This window comes from Thermobia domestica, chromosome 3, assembly GCF_964235325.1.
Source record: "Thermobia domestica chromosome 3, izTheDome1.hap1.1, whole genome shotgun sequence".
In the NCBI taxonomy this organism is placed as follows: Eukaryota; Metazoa; Arthropoda; class Insecta; order Zygentoma; family Lepismatidae; genus Thermobia; species Thermobia domestica.
The window spans coordinates 194,056,048-194,076,823 of NC_137456.1; the positions used below are offsets into that span (position 1 = coordinate 194,056,048).

The following is a 20,776-nucleotide window of genomic DNA, read 5'->3' on the forward strand; positions in this document are numbered from 1 at the left end:
TTGGCAATAAAAAAGACGGGAAAAGTAATATTTTGCACATCTAATCATTGCATTAATAGGAAGCATGATGACAGTTACTTTGTTCTTATTTATGATAGGGTGCTTTACGCGTGTCAGATTTCCGATATCTATATCGCTAATTGTGAATCTTGTTCCAAAGAACATATATTTCTTTTTGTTAAGAAGAAACAAGTTTATACTGCGTTTAGAGAACAATGGTCTGGTCAACCAATTACACATGTATTCCAATCTGATAACAGTACTGTTATTGAAGATTTTGTAATATTAACAAATGAGCTGCTACATAAGAAACTTATATGCTTAACTATAGAAGAGAAAACTTCTAAAATAAAAAAATAGAATGGCCAAAACGAAACACTGGAACTTTTAAAGCAACTAACACCATCTACATTAATAATTCCTGTCAATGACAGAATACCATTCTGTTCTAAAAACGGATGCTGTTCTCTAAATTTGCTATATATTTTACCATCTCTAACACTTTCCAAAAGGTTTTCATGTGTTGACTGCGAAGTTGAAAGTTTAGCCAGAAAGCCAGGTCGGGAAAATATATTTTCAAGTTGTTTCAAAATATCTAAGAAAGAAAGAAAAAAAAAGCTATTTTACATGAGTGTTTAGTGCATGCACAATGAAGAGACACCGATGGTGAATCATACATAAATACGCACGAAACTTGTTTTGCATTGATAGAATGTAATAATTGAAGAAGATCTGAAACATCAACTTTGGTAAGCTTATGTTTCTTCACAAACTTCATTACCTTTAAAACACTGTTATCTTCTACTCTTTCCTCTCCAATCGACTCAGAGTGCACGCTTACTTGCGTACATACTGACGGTTCACCACATATTGATACAGTCTCGACTGAAACTTCAGAAGAACACACTGAATGAGAAGAATGCGTTTTATTCGTCGTGTTACCCCGGTCAACAGCAAATGATGAAAGATAATCGTCTCTACAGTCCCTTTCTGGGATGCTTTCCGTACTTGATTGTCCACTGACGTTGTGAGAGGAAAGTGTGTTATGTTCCATATCGAATTTATCAGTATTACTACAAGTGACATTCATTTCACAAGTACCATTTCTACTCTCATAGTAACTATTATTCGTATTTTATGTTCCCCTTGTCAAAAAACCAGTACTATTTTGGTGCTCACCAAAAATATCTTCCCGCTTATTCCATCTATGTAGAGTTGTTCGTGGTATTTTCAGAGCAGATATATTTGGAATATCAGATGAAATATATTGCTTGTACTGCCGTTTCATGTCAGCAACAGTGAAAGAGTTCAAAGGCTAGAATTACAACACTTTTAAAAAATCCTTCTTTTGTTACTACGTTGCCTCCACCACACAAGGAAACACGTTAATGCTTTTTACATAGAAGATAACACTTAGTCAGAAGCGAAGATTCCCATTGCTAATTAAGCTTAAAACTATAACGCCAAAACTCTAAATAACAAGGCAAATAAAGTAAAAACCAGTATTATTACAATAGTTAAATAAATCTTTAACACACAGTGCTTTAATAATAATAAAAATTCTACACACATTTGTGGAAGACTCAAAAGATAGCTCCAATATTTATAAAAACAAGTACTTAATCTTGCACATTTCAGTAAGATATTCAATCTCCTTTGTATCCTATTCCAATAAATTCCCTTCTGCTCTCTTCTTCATCGATTTACGAGCCTGCACGCACTTATCAGTCATTGCAGCATGTATAGTAGACGGTTTGCATTGCGGGAATTTCATGAGGACATAATCTGTTGAAAATAATACACTGCGTTAATTTGGAACAGCATGCTTTTATAATGCGCACGTTCATTTTATTATTAATCATCGTTATCATCAAACTATAGTGGTTATTAATTTACTTTGAATATTCAATTGAATGAATTGAATAGAACATCCTACCTAACAACATCCTATAAACAAAACCTTATGTTGATCAACATATATCCGGAACAGGGTTGTTCCGAGTTCAAGTTTTTGCATTCGCGAAGAAATTGAAACTGTGAAGGTAAGTAAGGCATGGAATAACTTATTTCCATCTATTTTCTTTTGATTGCGTCCTTACCTCTCTTCTAGTTTCTATACTGCGCAAGTGCGAAAATCTTAAGATAGAACAGCCCAGTTCCGAATATATGTTAATTAGCATTATATACATGATGATGTTTTTACACATGTAGTACGTTCTTCTAATTTAATTTCGACTAGTAGATAGTATTTACTGAAACGTAACCTAACAACAACAACAACAAAAAAAAAAAAAAAAATTAACCTACGAAGGTGGAGAGTGGGAAGTCCATTATTAACCTAGAGAGTAGTGTGCCTTCCGCGAAACTGAGATGGAGCAAGGAGTGCGGAAGCCGCGAGTAGAATGAACCTAGTATATTAATTTTTTAATTCGTTATCCCGTTTAGCTCCGCCTCCCTCGCTCGTAACTCAATTCCACTACAGTAAGGCACACAGCTTTTTCGCAGTAAATAATGGATTTCCAACTTTTACCTTTGTATCTCTCTTTACTCTTTCAGTTTTACGTCCCACGTATATGCCGAGTAGGCTAAATGAGACAGTGATGAGAATGAATGAAATGATCGAATGAAGAAAGTGGGAGGACCCGAGAAAACCCACTCACACGGTGTTTGTCCACCATAAAGCCCACTTAGGCTCCCAGGATCGAACCAGGGACCACACGCACCGGAGCTGAACGCTCTACCACTGAGCCACCGCGGTCCCATACCTTTGTATCGTTATCGGTTGAAATTACATAATTTTGTATTAATACTTAATTGTTTGGTACGTAAATATTAACACGTTTTACATTACTATTTCCATGTAAGCGAAATGCTGTTTTCACATACGAAAATAAGAAGCAATTTTCTACATGTGTAGGAAACATGTAAGATATATACATACCCTTTATTGCTGCAATTACGTCGGGAGACAACTGTTTTTTTATTTGTCCATGACCAGTAATGGAGCTGGAACTCATCTCATTATCAGTAAAAAAACTGACATTAAATTCCTTGTTAATTTCGTGCCCGATTGACCTGCACTAGCAAGGCATCGTACCAAACGTGTATTCTTTATTACAACATTTGGATATTCTGCGCTCAGAACAACATCGGCACTTTCTCTGCACGATAAGTCAGTATCCTGCTAACAGAGAACATACAAATTAAATCAATTCCAACCTTTGAAAGAAAAATGCAAATAGCACACTTTCATACAAGTACGAAACAAAGGTACATTTCGGGGTGAGTAGAAAATCTTTAAAATTTTATGGGCCGCTGTAATATGTAACCACTATCGCTACACACTATTTCAGAAAAAATATTCATGTTTGTATGTACTCTTATCATTTTCAATATCATTAAATTTGTTATCCCCTCATAGGGTAGAGTAACATGCAGAAAGAGGCTATTACCGTGTATCTTACATATCAAATATAAAATCAATACTGAAAAGCGGACCGAAAAAAAGAAAAAATGTTACGAACAGGATTGACAATTTTAGTCACAATTTCCAAAACAAAATGCATACTTCATTTGTAAATTTTCTTTCATTTTGACATTCAATAGAATGAACAACTTAAGATAACTTAGAGTAAATTTCCTGAAGGGCTGTACTAACATTGAAAAGATCGAACATGGTCGAAGAACCGATTTATATTAAAATACCTTGTTTCACCGTAAAATATTAATGAACATTGACAAAAGAAAACTGGGCAGGGAATAAAACAGCCTTCTGCTTAACTTGCCATAGCGTCAACCTGTACGCCACCAACTCCCGTTTTCGAGACCGCGTCAAAACTTTCAGCTGTCAAAGTTAATGTAGGCTGGGTAGCATAGTTGTTAAAGCTACGGCACGGTAAGCCGAAGAGGGTTTCATTCCCAGTCCATTTTTTGCTCTTCGACGGGGAAAAAAAGAAACTATTTTAAGGGAAAAAATGCAATTAAAATAATATATGAACTCTCACTTTCTATTCGATAAGTTTGTAGTTAGGAAAAATGTTGCAGTTACTTCCTTTACTTTTTTTTTTTTTTTTTTTTTTTTTTTAACAATTTTAAACACACTAAAAATTATAATATTCCAGATGCGCATAAGTATTAAATTTATGAATTACAGTAACAACAGTCGCCAAATTTCTTGTGCATCCAATTATATTATCTATGGTTTTAACGCCAATCTTCAATCGTCCACAGTTTCATCACGGTCACCATTCCACAAAAATAATAACTTATCTTTGTAGAATGGCGAGCCTAATGAACCTCTGGAATTACAGTACAAGAAAAAAAAGCGTTTGAAAAACATACATAATATAATTAGAAGCACAAGGAATTTGGAGAGAGTAGCTACTGTACTTAATAAATTTACAATAATCCTGTTTCGTAAATACTATACTTACCCTGGTTTTCGTACTAACGGAAGACAATTCACTTTCGGAAGGTTCGTCATCAACTTCTGCATCTAATAGTTGGAAAAGAAATTGTTTCACACAACGTGGAACTTTAAGTTTTCGGCTGTTCTCGCGGTCCCTAGAAGCACATTCTTTCTTCAAAGCATCCACCATGCATCGCTCTTCTCTTAATTTACAGCTCAATTCTGTGACTTTTCTTTGCAACTGATCACAATTGTTACATCGTTTGAAACTTGTAGTTGTGTTACTGACTTCAAGGCTATCACTGCAGCTATTAGCATTCCTTTGTTCAATACTGTGGTTAGAATGTGTCTTTTCTGTTAATACATGTTCATAGTTTCTCTCGAATATATTTTGCAAATTATCTATTTGCATCGAAGATTGATCCTCTTCGCTCGGAACATCAGTCTCATCGGATGATTCAGTTCCTTTTATTCGTTTACTAGGAACAGCAACATCTTTCTCACCATTCTGAATACATTTGTCAATCTCACTTTCACAATCAGATTTGGTGCCTGTTAAGAAAACATAATAAATATGCTTACTGATTAATCTATATTTACAAAGACAAAACCTGCTTAATATTAGTATGATAGAATTCCCGTATAAGGTGCTTGCACTTTACGATAAAAAGAGAAATATTAATAACATTAAGTATTAATCAATTATATACTTATAAGTAGTTACAAATATATTTTAATGATTTAAGCATCAAATCAGAGATTTCGTGCAAATATCTCAGTGTCCACAACCGGTGCATTCACGTTATTTAACGTTGGTTGAATTCCCTGTATCAATTTATGCTGCATTAAGCAGAAAGGATCTAATGTAACCCAAATCTCACTGAAGCCTTGCTGTGCAAATCTAGAACTTGCACTTATCAAGCAAATGCATTTGCAAGTAACATCTTATTGAATCCTTTATTAAACTATAGGTGCGACTAGAAGGTGGCAGCCGGTGGAAGTGCATATCTGAGAGTGGGAGCGAGTGAAGCGAGACGATGCACAGAAATACGTAATTCTGGAAGGAAAACGTCTTGGCAATCTGTACCTTTTGTTCAAAATGAACTGCGCGCTCGCCAAAGCTCACTTACAGGGTATATAAATAAAGTAGCTGAACGTACCCGCTTCGCTGCGTCAGACCAAGAATTGAGCCCCTTCCACTCTAATAATCGGAAATTTTACACACCCTCAGACACGTGTCTGCATACTTTCCCGTTTATTACACGCAAGGAGAAACGTGGGTACTTTTCTGAGTAATTTTACCGGGTTATCATAAGAGTGGGGTAGTAGTTATAGTTCATTCCTTTGTTTACCTTGCTATTTTATATGATTGTTGAAGTTTTCAACTTTCTCAGCTTCAGGAATTCGGAGATACGGTCATTTAATTAAAATAATTCCCGTCCTCTTCCCGTCGAATTTCTAAAAACCCTTAAATACGTGTCTAATTAGTTTAAATGAGAAGTCCTGATTTCATGTTTCTAATCTTCAAATGTTCCGACATACCGACATCATCATATAATAATTCTAAACTGCGTGGGAGAAACAAAGTTAAAAAAAAAAAAAAACTTTTTTCAGGAGGCGATTATTCAACTCACGTTGTTTAGAATTGACTTATATCAAGTTTACCGGAGGTGGAGCATGACACATAGATCTCAAATTTTGACTTATCTCATTTTGACCCATTTATGACATATTGTTTCTCCCCCGCAGTCTAGAATTGCAAACCCATCCTTTTTTCCTCTCCTCCCCTCCCCGGGTGAATTTCCAAAAACCCTGAAATATTTGTCTAATTATTTTAAATGAAAAGTCCAAATACAAAACTTCAAGTTTCTAAGCTTAAGGGATTCGGAGATATGGCAATCCTATTAAAATATTTCCAACCCCCTTCCCCCCAAGCAGTCTAATTTCCACAAATCCTTCCTTAGTGGTACCCTAAGTCTCAAATTCTTTATACTGTCCAAATTTCAAATTTCAAACTTAAGCGGTTTGGCCTGTGCGAGGATCAGTCAGTCACACAGTACTTTGAATTTTATAGATAGAAGATATATGTACAAAAAGGAAATAGAAATGGTTATCAGCCTTCGTCCATTTCACATCTACGTTCCATGGATCCGAAACCCGTACTGCAATTATGATAAAGGTGGAAAAAACGGAGCCCTGTGGGGCCACTAACACGTCCTACTACTACTACGTTGCCTCGTAACGCAAGTAAATCACTTTTTTTTATCAGTCAAGTGACTCAAAATTACTACCGAACAGGACTGGGGGAGATACTAAAAGTTAGCCGCATCATGTTCACCATAATGGTTGAGTAAATTATTGTAAAGTCAAATTGTGCAAGGTGGCTGGATAATTTTAAATACATATTTCGCACCAAATCATGTGGACCTAGGATTGCCGACCCTGGAAAATAAACAGTACCCCCTTACAAGCTGTCTGTGATATAGACTTGCTTTAATCAAACTAGCAGCAAAATCTCCTGCCTTACCGGTAACATCATGTAGGCCTAAAATAGGACAGAACCCTAAAGGTGCAGTTGGTGCTGAAAGAAATTAATATATCATGAATGTAGTAATGCGGCCATGAACTAGGATAGTACGTGAATTATGCACCACGGGCAGAGTTCTAGAACACTGGTCACACATTGAATGTAATATAGAAAGAAATCAGCGTGCCCTGCAGGGCTTCTAACCCGCCTTCACTCGCTATCGCTGGCCCGGCAGTACTGTGTGAGGTAAGTATTGAGCTGTGGTACAGAAAGGATCCAAACTAAAGCAGATTTCAGATGAGAAGCGGCATGGCCTTGAGTTGGCTTTACACGGCGTCCAATTGGCTTTGAGCGGTGTTGACAATTCGCGACAAGCAGTTCTGCACGCTGACTTCTCGCGCTACTGCGAATCTTGAAAATAGCAGAGGCGCTTATTAGAAATATTGTATTAGCACATTAACTGCTCACTTTACGAAGTAGAGGAAAGAATTACGAACACATACGTGAAAACTACATCTTTTTATGACAACTGGTTGTCATGATACACGCTTTGAAAGGTTTCCATATAAAACAATTAGTAAAACGAGCGTTGAGTCCCGTCTAATTTCCAGTGGATTTTTCTTCGATTTGGAAATGGAACTCAACTTTTATTAAAGGATAATCACGGGTGTAACCAACAGGTTGTTCTAGGGGAACATTACTTTCAGGGGGAGGAAAGCTTTTCACACATTAAAAACAGAACAAATGACCTATTTCAGAATATGAAAGCATTTTAACTCACCATGTATACTATACACATATTATGTTTTCTCGATGCTACCTTAACAAAAGACGGATCTTGACAGTACTGAAGTTGAAAAGCGGATTGTAAGAGATAAATCAATAAGCTATTCATAAGAAAACAAATGCTGTTTCTAGCAGTCTGTTTATCCGACTTTGTGCTTATGTAGGTTAAAATACTAAAGGGAAAAACTCGAAAAAATATCAACTCAGATATTATTATGCAATAATATAGTAGTGAGAGATCCTGGGGGGACTGAGGGAGCCAGGGCCCCTCATTTTATTTGTAAATGTGCAATATTAGGCATAATTTGAATGCAATTTGTCTTAAAATCATCATATATGCTGTCTGCATCTGAATGCACCCCCCTCCCCAATTTACAGAGAAATCAGCGTCCTTGTAATTAGGTACAGAAACTGTATTGATGATGTTTTCTTTTTTCTTTTTTTAAAAATCGTATTTTATTATAAACGTTCCTAATTTGCATTAACTATTAAATAAGTTTACTAAACATATACTAGATGAACCTCATTTCGGGGCTGGAAATAGTTTGGAAAGTCAAGGCCCCCTTTTCCCCCGTTTCTACACCCTTGAGAATAGTAAGCGATCGAATTAAATAACAAGCCTCTGCAATCTGATTCATATATATATATATATATATATATATATATATATATATATATATATATAAGAACAGAAGGTATGGGACATTCGTAATATTGTTTTGAAATTGCCTTCATGCAAGATTCTTCCTTATTCGACAGAAGAAACGCAGTATGATTTTTTTCTTCGTTTCAATACCTTACGTATGTGTGGCCAATTACGTACTCCTTCTTTACTCCTCTAGCAGGGATGCAAAAGCACCAGGCGTCTGAGTGGTGTCATAAATTATTGTAACCCAAAACAAACTCGACCATATCGTGTTGCTTACGAATCAGATGGATTGTTGTTGTGAGACCTACATCAAGTATAAGAGTATGTTATTATAGGAACAGACATGGAAGCAAAGGAGCTGATTGTGTGTGTAGGAACGCAACTTCTCTTCTAGCATAAACAGAATTAATCAGTGGTAGTTCATTTGTTCTCCAAAATTATAGTGACAATGTCTTTAAGGAAACCGAGTACAAGTGCGGAATTTTCTTTAAAAAAAAAAAAAAAAGTGCTACGAAGTGAAGCTCGAAGAATTATTTTTTGTGTTTACAATTTTTGGAACTCATAATAAAAAATTTACAATAGTCAGATTCAGACAATGGCGAAATATTAATTGACATAGACGATAGTGAAAGTAGTGTTGAAGACGAACGTTTAGCAGTTCCACTGGAATAAGTTAATGGGTAGGTTATTCAGTTGCTATATATACTTCTAGGATACACAGCCAAAATCTTTGAGTTTGCTGGAATAGTATATTTACATTGTGAATAATGTTGCCAATGTATGTGTAATAATCTCAACTAGAGGAAGAGCGAGAAGGGAAAGGGGAGTCCGAAATCCGGCAACACCGCCCGGAATTTCGCACAGCATTGGCTACTGCCCGTGATGCTTTACATCTGAAAAACACAATAGCTACTAATATATATCTGGGGACCAGCGTTCTAGGACCTTCCCTGCACCACGTAATGTATTTACTCTCTTACGATACACTTTATGACGCAAACAGCATTTAGTGCTAAATAATAATAATAATTTCTTGAAAGTAAGAATGTAGGCCTAAAATAGGACAGTATGAACAATATGTACAAATGTAATAACGAAATAATTGCATATTCACAATAGTACACGTAACATAGGCCTACATGATGGTCGAAGCCTAGTCGTAATTACGTTATTTTAAAAAAACAGTAACATAATTTACATTGATTTTAGAACTTTATTCTCGAGACCAACAAAAATAAACTTCTCAATCTTTACAACAAAAGGTTATTATAAAGATACAAAGCAAGAAACACAAGAGCTACTCACCGAAATGGCAAACTGTCCCATTGAATTTCTTCTGTTTCCACCGGAAACATCCCTCTTCTCCCAACTTAAAGTCCTTTTTTCCGACATTCTGCTTTACATTCAAAACGGAATAAGAACCGTTTTGCCATTTCACTATACAATAATCGTCATTCATGATTACACTCTCTTCATCGTACACTTCAAACCGCCAGTAATGATATTGCGCCAAAAACACGTACTTCCCGTCACATGATCGCTGCAACCAATCACTGAATTGTTTCCTTGTAGTTTAAATGAAAATTAAAATTTACGACAATGCTATTCAACTAGAGATATATACGTACCATTTTCTATTAAATTGTTATTAAATAAAAATAAATATTTTACACCTAATACACTCTGGAATAAATAATCGCACACTCTGTAGGAGCTTCAGGCACAATAGCCCCCCCCCCCTTAATTTTCAACTAATTATTTTCTTTTCCATATATGTTCAACGTCTGGGACATTATAACAATCTGGTTAAATTTTTTTGGTGGTTGCAGCAAGAATGTTTTCAACTTACCAGCAAAATTGTTTCCTTCTGCTGCAAACACCTGTACATTGTCTGTACACTGCATGTAGGTGAGTTCAACCTCGCATGTGCGCGGTGATAATACGGGCAATGTATTCCATTCTACTCCCATATACTATACATGCATAGGCGTGCACAGGTTCTCTCGTTTCCTCCCACTTTCTTCATTCCACCATTTCATTCATTTCTCATTATCACCGTCTTCTTTAGCCTAGCCGACATAACCGTGGGAAATAAACTTTCATTTCATTTTTTAAGATGGGGGAGAAGAGGGGGCAGCTGAACCTAATGTTGTGTTTGACATGATCGGCCTATATCTTACAACACTACATTTTAACCAATTTCTTTATTGAAAGAATAGTATATGGAGTCTTACGAGGGTTCTTAGTCCATCACTGGTATACGTATGGGAGGCATGGAAACAATATGCTCCCTCCAACATTTTGACGATATACTATTTTAGAATATTGAATTTTACGGAAGTTACATATTGTACGAAAAGTAATACAATGTTTACGTTCTTCAAAATTATAAGGATGATTTCATAGGGTGGCACGAGGGGAATTTGCCCCAGAGTAACTCTCTAATTCGGCTCAACTGGTTTACCAATATCCTTGCAGTACTATTTTAACCCCCTTTCGGGGGGTACGGTGGCGAGCGCTCACCTCTCGTTCTAGATGTCCCTGGTTCGATCCCAGGCTATATGAGTTCCTGGTGGACGACATCGTGTCCGTGATTTTTCTCGGGGTTCTCCCCTTTACTCCCACCTAATCATTCCACCAGTTCTTTCGTCATCGTTCACTTGATATTTCATCCATATCATTTGGCACTTCGCTTTCTAAACGTGGGACGTTAAACTAAAGATTTAATTTCATTTTAGTGAGTTGAAATCTCCCCGGAGAAAATTGTCTGAAATCATCACTGATTAGGATAATTTTTGTAATGTTAGTCCGTACGTACGTTATTCCGCACGATAACTCTTGAACGAAAGCGAATTTTTGAATTCTGTTTTTTCTATCGATATATACATTAATTATCTCAAACAAATTCGTTAACAGAGGTGATTCACAAACTGAAAATAGTAGAAATTAACCATTTCTGGTTTTAACATTGATCTATACAGCTGAAACTATAACAGATAGCGGTAAGCAAATTTTTGCAATCGATTACGCGACTGAGAAATTCCTCTTAACTCTTGAGATTTTGGGGGGGGGGGTTAGGGACAGATTTTTGCATGAGAAATGTCACCATCAAAGTTTAATTATTTAGTAATGATGCTTTTAAGAACGATAACTATAAAATAAAACTTCAAGGAGCTGTGACAAAATATTTCTTCATAATTTATTGCATGTACTGTTCTTAAAATGTATAATATAAAAGCAAATATGCAGATAGATAGCTAAACGTCTACATTTATTATGAAGGCAAAAAGTTCTCAAATTAAATAAAATTTAAACAAGTGGAATATTTGGGGGAGAAAAGGCAAATTTGGGGGGATTGCGTCCAAGCATTTGGGGGGGGGGGGGATCGGCACCTCTGCTCACAACAATATATTTTTCTTAATTATCTGCACCACATAGGAAAGACGTAGAAGTTGAGCAAGTTGGTGCCTCACTCATTGCAGGAAGCCAACAAGCAAAAATTACTAACAGTTTGTTTATCGTTTCACGGCAGCGCAATGTACCCCAGGAACATACGCATGGGGTGGGTCCTGGGTCCGGATTCCCCCAAATCCGGACTTTTTTGTAAATTTAGTCTAATTTTAGGGGCAATTTTATAATTTTTAATATAATTTAGCCTGAAATTGTGTTTGGATCCCCCCGAAAAGCTTTGGACCCCTCCCGAAATAAATTCCTGCGTACGTTCCTGATGTACCCAATTCCCATCGAGTACTTACCAGTAACGAAAAGTGGGTCATGCGTGATACTGTCCTTCAAATAACAATACAGAAATAAAATGTGTAAAATTCAAATCCGATTACTACAATGTAGGCTGCATACTTCAAGGAGTAACTTGGGGGCGCGGTGGCTCAGTGGTAGAGCGTTCACCTCTGGTGCTTGAGGTCCCGGGTTCGATCCCAGCCTCCGCCAAGTGAACTTTGTGGTGGACAAACACCGTGCTCGTGGGTTTTCTCGGGGTTCTCCCGTTTCCTCCCACTTTCTTCATTCCACCATTTCACTCATCTCTCATAATCACCGTCTCCTTTAGCCTAACCGGCATAACCGTGGGACGTAAAACTTAAAGATTTCATTTCATTTCATTTCATTTCAAGGAGTAACTTCTATTTGATCCATCTAATCTAAGGGTCTGCGCACGCCTTTGTATATATGTGTCAGCACCTTGCATATGTGCATTTCAAAGAGCTCATTCGTGGCTAAGCGGTTAGCGTACGCGCCTATGGCGTGGGAGATCCGGGTTCGATTCCCGGCGAGAGCTCATGTGGTTCGGATTCCACGTTAATCAGTAAGTCCACGTCTCATGTAGCCTCGCTGCTGAACGGGACGTTATCAACTCAATGTGCATGTCAAAGTGGAGACTTAATGTCTGGATATTGCATGTTTCCTACGCCTATAACGTGAATGTTTCACTCTAATCAACCTTGTCCATCGCATTTACCTGTTTAAGCTATTTACTCACTATACGTATTTTTTAAATCCATTTATTGGCAGTCATGATCATTGCATGTTCCCATTCACCTGGACATTGTCTTTACACTGCATGTAGGTGAGTTCAACTTTGCATGTTACAGGCAATGTGTCCAATTCTATTCCAATGTACTATACATGTGTCAGAACCTTGCATATGTGCATGGCAAACTGGAGACTTGGTGCCTGAATATTACATGTTTCCTACACCTGTAACATTAATGATTCACTCCAATCAACCTTATTCATTGCATGCACCTGTTTAACCCATTTATTGGCAATCATGATCATTGCATTTTCCGTTTAGCTGCACATTGCCTGTACATTGCATATAGATGGGTTCACACTTCGCATGTACACGGAGATAATACAGGCAATGAATTCAGTTGTAATCCCATGTATTATACATGTGTCAGGACTTTGCATAGCGAATGTCGAATTGGAGACTTGTGCCTGAATATTGCATGTCTCCTATGCCTATAACGTGAATGTTTAGCTCCAATCCACCTTGTTCACCACACGCATCTGTTTAATCCATTTATTGGCAATCATGATCATTGCATGTTCCCGTTCACCTGTACATTGCCTGTACACTGCACGTAGGGGAGTTACACACTTCGCATGTACACGAAAATAATAAATGTAAAATAACATATCTTACATCATGCGTTTTCCATGCTATACGCTAATACATGGTATTTACATGTACTGCAAATGTCACACATGTATATTACATGTTGATAAACAGGCGCCTTCCTTGTACTTTTCATTCTTACTGTATTGCGAATGTTACCAACAATCCATTCAAGGTACTTTACATGCACATATTCCCTTTATTTACTTGCATGTGAGTGACTACGTGTACATCGCATGTTCTTATTTTAATGTACAGGCTTTGTACAACGCGTGTTTTCGTGCAACATTTCTAACAGAAGTTCAATTCTTTTTTGACATGCATATCACCTGAAGACAATGTGCCTGTAATATTTTTTTTACATGTGTTTTCGCCGAAACAGGCGCCTGTATAATGCCTGTCAAAATCTGACAGGCTTTTACAGGCAGTTCCATGTACAAAACATTGCATGTTTTCTCAAAAATTTTCATAATAGTATGCACTATGGGATAGCGGAGATCTTGTGAAAGAAACTGGAAACTTAAATAGATTTTTAAAGCATGTAAAGTACTGGATTTCAAAAGGAATAACTCATAGCTATATTGGAAAAATCCAGCGAGAAAGCACAGCGGAAATAAAAAGATCTACACTTCTTGAAACATCCTTGGTATTGCATTTCGATTTTGCCGAGAACTGGTCTGTTGTTTCGCCAGATGAAATCCAAAGTTATCATTGGCACAATTCACAGATATCTATATTTACGTGTGTAGTGTACTTCAATGGCAGCACATAAAGTTATGCGGTAGTGAGCAGTGACTTGCAACATGATAGTGCTCATGCACTTTGTGCAATGAAACTGATACATCAAGATGTTAATGAAATCATCGACTCATACAATGAATTGCCCATAATTTATATTTCAGATGGAGCCACTTCTCATTTTAAAAACAGGCTCCAGCTGTATGAGCTTGAAAAACATTTCCAAGACGATTCAATCAAGAGAAGATGGATCTTCTCGGCAACGGGACACGGAGAAAGTGCATGTGACGGTATAGGTGGGCTTTGCAAACATTACGCAACAACGTTTAATCTTCGAAACGACCCGGTAAAAGCTATAAGGGATGCAGAATCGTTTGTCAACACCATTTCAGAACTTATCAAAGGCACAAGGCTCTTATTATTAAGTGCACGTACTATTCAAGACTTCAGAAATCAAAAATCACAAGAGTGGACCAATGTTAAACCTGTGATTGGTATTCAGTCTAGCCATTTTTGGCAGGTCGACAGTACAGGCACATTCATGGCAAGAAGCACGAAGCATGTACTTGAAAAAATACAAGTAGCTAACAGTTCTAAAAGAATGTATTATACTCTGAATGACCTTCAAATTGGAGATTTTGTTGCTTGCGTCTATGATAAGCAGTGGTGGGTGGGTCAAGTAGTTTCACTCTCACAGGAATTTCGCGATATTACGGTGTCCTTTATGATTCCTCATGGATCTGCAACTTCCTTTAAATGGCCAGCTGGAAACTATTAGTGTAACGTTAATTTGAAAGATGTTCTTCTAAAACTCACTCCGCCGTCTCCTGCTTGTGCCTCAGCACGCTATCACATTCCTTTCCAAAGAAGTGATGCTGGTACAAGACCTCTTTGCTTCTCTCTGTGAGTCAGAAGCCAGTATGTAATAATTAACTATGCTATTGATTTATTTTTCATGTTATTTATACATACCACAAAATTGTTTAAATCGACCACTTTTTGTAACATGTTAAATTCCATATATATATATATATTCTAGTGTACATTTATATTAGAATATTGCATCATTGCACGTTTCGATTTATTTCTTCAAACGATGAAAATTAAAAAAGAAAAAGAACTATCACGCCAAGCGTGGTTGCATACCCGACCCCTGTGCAACACAATATTTTAAAAATTTGCGAAAAACTTAATACACAAATATCTCTATTTCTTTTTGCATGATTGACATAGGGAACAATGAAAGATCGTTCAGGCAGATTTTCAGATTTTTTTAAAAATGGCCTTTGGAGATAATCCGTCCTAATTTAAGGCGAAAATGACGTGCTTCCACTCACGTTTTCTCACCCATGTGCCATCGTAGATGGGAAACAAAATTATCTATAGGGATCCCAGAAGGAGTATTATATTGTGTCACAATAATACGGTTCTTTTTTCAATCCTTCATACGGAAAATAAATGTCAAAATTCTTGCATTTTACTTTTTTACTAAGTTTTCCGTTGTTTACAAAATACTCTTGTTGGACTGTAATTCTAGTTTTTTATATCAGAACGACAAATGTAATCTGAGCACTTCTAAATAAAAAAAGAATCATCCAATTATCACAAGTAGTTACTGAATTACGTGTCTTTCAAGATTTTGCTCATCCACTTTTTTATTAAAAATAGTGATTTTCGTCCGAATTTCATTAGCCCATAACTCAAGGTCAAAATTTGTTTCATATCTCCAACAGGGTTACCAAATATTATTTTTTTTTTTCAAAAAAATCAGAGATAGTCACCTAGTCAATTTTGCATATACCTGCCTCAATTGAGATGGAACGGGCCAATTATCGCATGTTACAAAGTCCTTTAATCGTAAAATATAATGTAAGAAAGAAAATTGGCAGCTCGAAATGAGATTTACAAAAAATTCAAATTTTTCAGTTATTTCAGAATTTTTTTATATATATATACAAAAGATCTAGGTAACTCTTTCAGATTCTTGCATTATTTTAAGGGAAAAGTAGACTTTAAGTTATGTTACTACTGCTTCAGTACTATTCATCCGAGTATTATGACCAATACGTCATTTTCTTCATAATAAGACAAGGTTTCAAAATGGTATCATGTGTATGTGTGCATGATATACGAGAAGGGAAGTTTTCTCTCCGAAAAATCTTCCTTTTTTCTTCTTTAATTTGGTTCTCTCCTAGAGGGGCCTCAGTTACAGGTATCCTAACATAATCTACCTTGAAAAAATACTGCGGACTATACGTACCGTAATGCGATACAGTTTCATTGCAACATTGAAAATAGTTAACGGATGTAATATTCCTCATTCCTGTTTGATCATACCACATTTTCATATATAAATAAGGAAAAGATAGGATGCAAAATAAAAGTTCCGAAACTCTATACTATTTATCAGAATATTATGGTTAATACGTCATTATCTTCAGAATGAAACAAGCTTTAAAATAGTACCATGCACATATGTTCATATTTTGCGAGAAAAGGGAAATTCATATCTACCTTGAAAAATACTAAAAATATTGTGGCTTATTCGTAATGCATAGTGATGCACAAAATGGTTAATTTCGGTTAATCGATTCATTTACTCTGATCCAGTACAATGAGTCGATCATTTAATTCGCTCATACGAATCGTTTAGACTTTAACGCCATTCTTTCGCGTTGGTGAATTGGTTGGGAGTGATTCGCTCATTAAATCACTTAAGTTTCCGCGCATTTATTTTGAGCGAATACTCTTTTAGATTCCATCTTCCATTGCCAACTTAACTTGTCTAGGGAATACAGTACTTTGTTGAAATATACTAGGCTTTCACGGGATTCAGTCAGTTATAACTTGTTATTATCGTACGTATTAATATGGATAAATATATATAGAACTCTGTGCCCGATGTATAGCCTACATTCATGTTTTTGGTTTTAAATAGGGCAGTATACGGTGGATGCGTAGGAGTTGATTCATTTCTGGTGTACGTTTTATTTCCACAAGACATATGAACTTTGTAAAGAACACACCGTGTTCATGGGTTTCTTTTGTTGTTATTAGGCTTACAGTCATGCCTTCTAGAATAAAGATGCGTATGATTAATGAAAGTAAATTCTCATCTCGCAATCCGTTCAGTTCTATCCGGGGGCACAATGACTCAGTGGTAGAGCGCTTACCTCTGGCGTGTGGGGTCTCTGGTTTGATCTGCGGTTAAGCTAATTTGTAATGGACAGCATGATGTTCGTGAGTCTTCTCGGGATACTTCCGTTTCCTCGCACATTCTCAATCCGCTAATTATTCCATTATTATTTACTTGCTTAATCATCCGTTTTCCTTAACAAACATAATAATGGGACGTTAAACTGAAAGATTTCTATTATATTCTGAAGTATCCTTTTTGTATTCTTAACTGTAAAAAAAGTAAAAAATAAAATAAATAAAAAATAATAACTTTGAGCTAGAGAAAAAAGAGGGAGTTGACACGTCGACATATATTTAATATTCGTTTATAGTAATGATTTTAGGTTTCTTTCAAGGAGACTTTGAATAAAAGAGGGATGAAATGATGCATTTGTTTTATGTTCCATTGTTATGCCATGTAGCTAAAGATGGTAATGATGAGAATGAATAAAATGGAGAAATGAATAAAGTGAGAGAAAACCGGAGAACCCGAGAAAACCCGCACATACGGTGAAAATAGTATTGCGAAAATATTGGTAACCAAGTTGAACCCGATCTGTGAGATGCCCGAGGGAGTATTTGTTAGTCCTGGAGGATTTCCTCCGTGGGCCACACTTGAGATCATTACTGTGCGTCTATATTCCGAAGAGAAAATTATTCTTATATTCACGTCTATTTCAAGTAGCGTAGCTGTAACTAGATGGTCAGAGAAACCTAGACTGTCCGTTAAAAAAAAAAAAAAAAAAAAAAAAAAAAAACAATAGTCTGGATTGCTGGCTCAGGGATTTGAATCCTGAGTGTAATCAGAATTTTTTTATTCCTATTCTTTATTATAGAACTACCCATCCCTGTTACTTCACAAGATTATCTACTTCGTTCATTCTAGAAATCAAAAAATAAACGAATGTCAGTAGTGCAAGGTGTGTCCCACAAAACGCATATTGAGTTTTACGGATTTCCATGTGTGACATTTTTTGTGTGTTTAAGTTTAGTTCAATATCTCACGAGTATGAAAGGAGGCTAAGGGAGATGGTAATGATGAGACGGATAAGAATGGTGACATGACGAAAGTAGGAGGAAACGGGAAAACCCCGAGAAAATTATATACACGATGTTTGTCTACCACATAGCTCATTTGGCGGGAGCAGGTATCGAGCCTGGAACCCCCACCAGAGTTGAACTGCGGCAGCGTTACCAGGGATAGTTTCATGTATACCATAGACATGAGTGTTAAATGATATTTTAAGTAGAAATATAAATTTAAATATACCTTCAATATTTAATAAAACCCAATTTGCCCAGTAAATCCCACTGAACTATTTTTTTTGCGGGGGGGGGGGGGATAAAAGCTGAGCTTTTCAGGACTCTGCTTGCGGCGTACTGTAATTATCGACAGAGGAGAAGGTCCTGCTTCAGTTTCTGTGTTATTTGTTCCGCAGTCCCACAAGGGTTCTCATTGACGATCAACGTTAATGCCCAGAGGGACCTGTCACTGAGGGTTTTCATCTGACTACCGTTCCTCTTGACTGATGTGGTTTTGCCATGTGTTTTGTAGGTCGTTGTCACTAGGGGGTATCAGTCTGCTCTTCGTGGTTTCCGCCACCCTTCGTGATGACGTATCTTAGCGTATCAAGCAGTGCTTACTGTCCTTTCCCCGCCCTTTTTCTTCGTGCTTTGATCTTGCTTTTTATGCTTGCAACAATTGAGTGGCTTTGCAAGATAGAAGATTGGTATCCTTTCATAATTTGTTACTAATTAAATTATTCCTTAAAGACTGTTTAGCTTATGTATCAAAATAAATTACTCTTCTAAAATAAGAGTGACTGTGTTAGAGACATCGCTAATGAAGAAAAAAGCTTACCTTATATTTGAGATGTGACAGACACTGAAAGTGTTTACAGATTGACTTGGTAAAACTATGAAGACTGAATTCAAATTATAATGGTTACGTGCACCAGAACATAATCGCAATTTTGGGTGACTAAAACTTAATACACTAAGTATAATTTTCCAAATCTCTTTGAAGATTTAGCCCATTGCTTACTTTTTGTATGTGTATTTAAGTTTGTACTTCATATTTAAGTTGGTCGATTAGAGTTTAGCGTTTCTTTCAGCAGCGAGACTATCTAAAATGTGGACATACAGCTTAACGTGGGATCCAAACCATATGAGCTTCCAGTGGGAATCGAAACCTGGTCTTCCACGCCAAAGACGTGTATGCTACTCAGGTTGCCACGAGGGAACTACATATTTGCAATTCAGTTTGATGTCATATTCAGATATTATATTCGAATCAATGTTTTTATTCTTACAGTGATATAATGGTAATATTTACTCCGAGGAATATAAAATCTACTTCATATGTCGTATAACACCTTGTTATCTTTTCAAATTATTTCGAGAATCATAGAGAAAATGCCATTTCCATCTTCCTAAATATTGTATAGAAGACCTTATCTAGTTAACATAATTCTTCACGTGAAACTAAACCAATCCAACTCCTGTCACGTTCATTATCAAACAGTGATTCACAGTTCCAGAATAAGGACTCTCGTAACTCTAAAATACCAATTTTACAAGTAAGTCTAAAAAAGCCGTATTTAAAGAAACGCGATTATCCTTTGTTGTCGGGAATTTTAACTATATCCAAATATATATAATATTAATTACTGTTGAATACCAAATCTTTCTCAAATGTATACAAGATACAGTTATTACATACTTAGGTATTAATCATTGATAACAATTTAAAATTTATTTTGAGTTACGCCAGTATTATTCTGAAAGTGAGAGCTAATCAGTTCGACTTCCAGAGATGAATCAATATTAAGACTTCTGTAAATTAATTATCCTACGAAATGATTGAGGCTTAACGTGAACAATCGATCATTTCTGTGTAATATGTATAGTGTTGCCACAAAAATTGTCTCTTTTTGTGGGCAAGACTACAAATCTAGCAAGTTTCGAAAACTGTATTTCATGTGAGCCAAGATCGTTTTACTTAGGACCTTCGCTTTACGAAGCCAGAGTGTATTCTACTTGTAATTCTATTACTATGATGTTCAATGACAGAATTCTTCTCGTCCAATCTCTCTACACATCTATTGGTCATTGCAGCCTTATTTTAAAACTGTATTGGTAATTGGCAGCCGTCAATAGTTTTCCATCTCATGAAACCGGAAAATCAAAGTTTCTAAAACATATTGGTTTATCTTAGCTGTTATAAGGAAGTACACATTTTGCTTCTTCCTAATCTCATCATCTACGTAGACCAGGAGATACATTTGATGACTGCATGATATTTTGATGGACTGGCAATAAGTATGTGTACCCACATAGAAAGAGAACTTCTTT

At 36.4% G+C, this 20,776-nt stretch overlaps 2 protein-coding genes across 2 annotated transcripts in view; one reads left to right on the plus strand and one right to left on the minus strand.

Moving 5' to 3' along the window:
- LOC145680912 (phosducin-like protein 3) overlaps positions 1 to 20,776 on the plus strand; it is a 220,213-nt gene that overhangs the window by 49,319 nt on the left and 150,118 nt on the right. The gene's annotated exons all lie outside the window — the stretch shown is intronic.
- LOC145682069 (uncharacterized) overlaps positions 207 to 20,776 on the minus strand; it is a 37,532-nt gene continuing 16,962 nt past the window's right edge. Inside the window, exons 2-5 of the mRNA XM_081753666.1 lie at positions 9,676 to 9,935; positions 4,434 to 4,960; positions 2,942 to 3,181; positions 207 to 1,785 (exon numbers count right to left, since the gene is read on the minus strand). Of these exons, the coding sequence (XP_081609792.1) occupies positions 3,014 to 3,181; positions 4,434 to 4,960; positions 9,676 to 9,935 (955 nt within the window). The 3' untranslated portion in view covers positions 207 to 1,785; positions 2,942 to 3,013. The remainder of the gene's footprint in view (positions 1,786 to 2,941; positions 3,182 to 4,433; positions 4,961 to 9,675; positions 9,936 to 20,776) is intronic.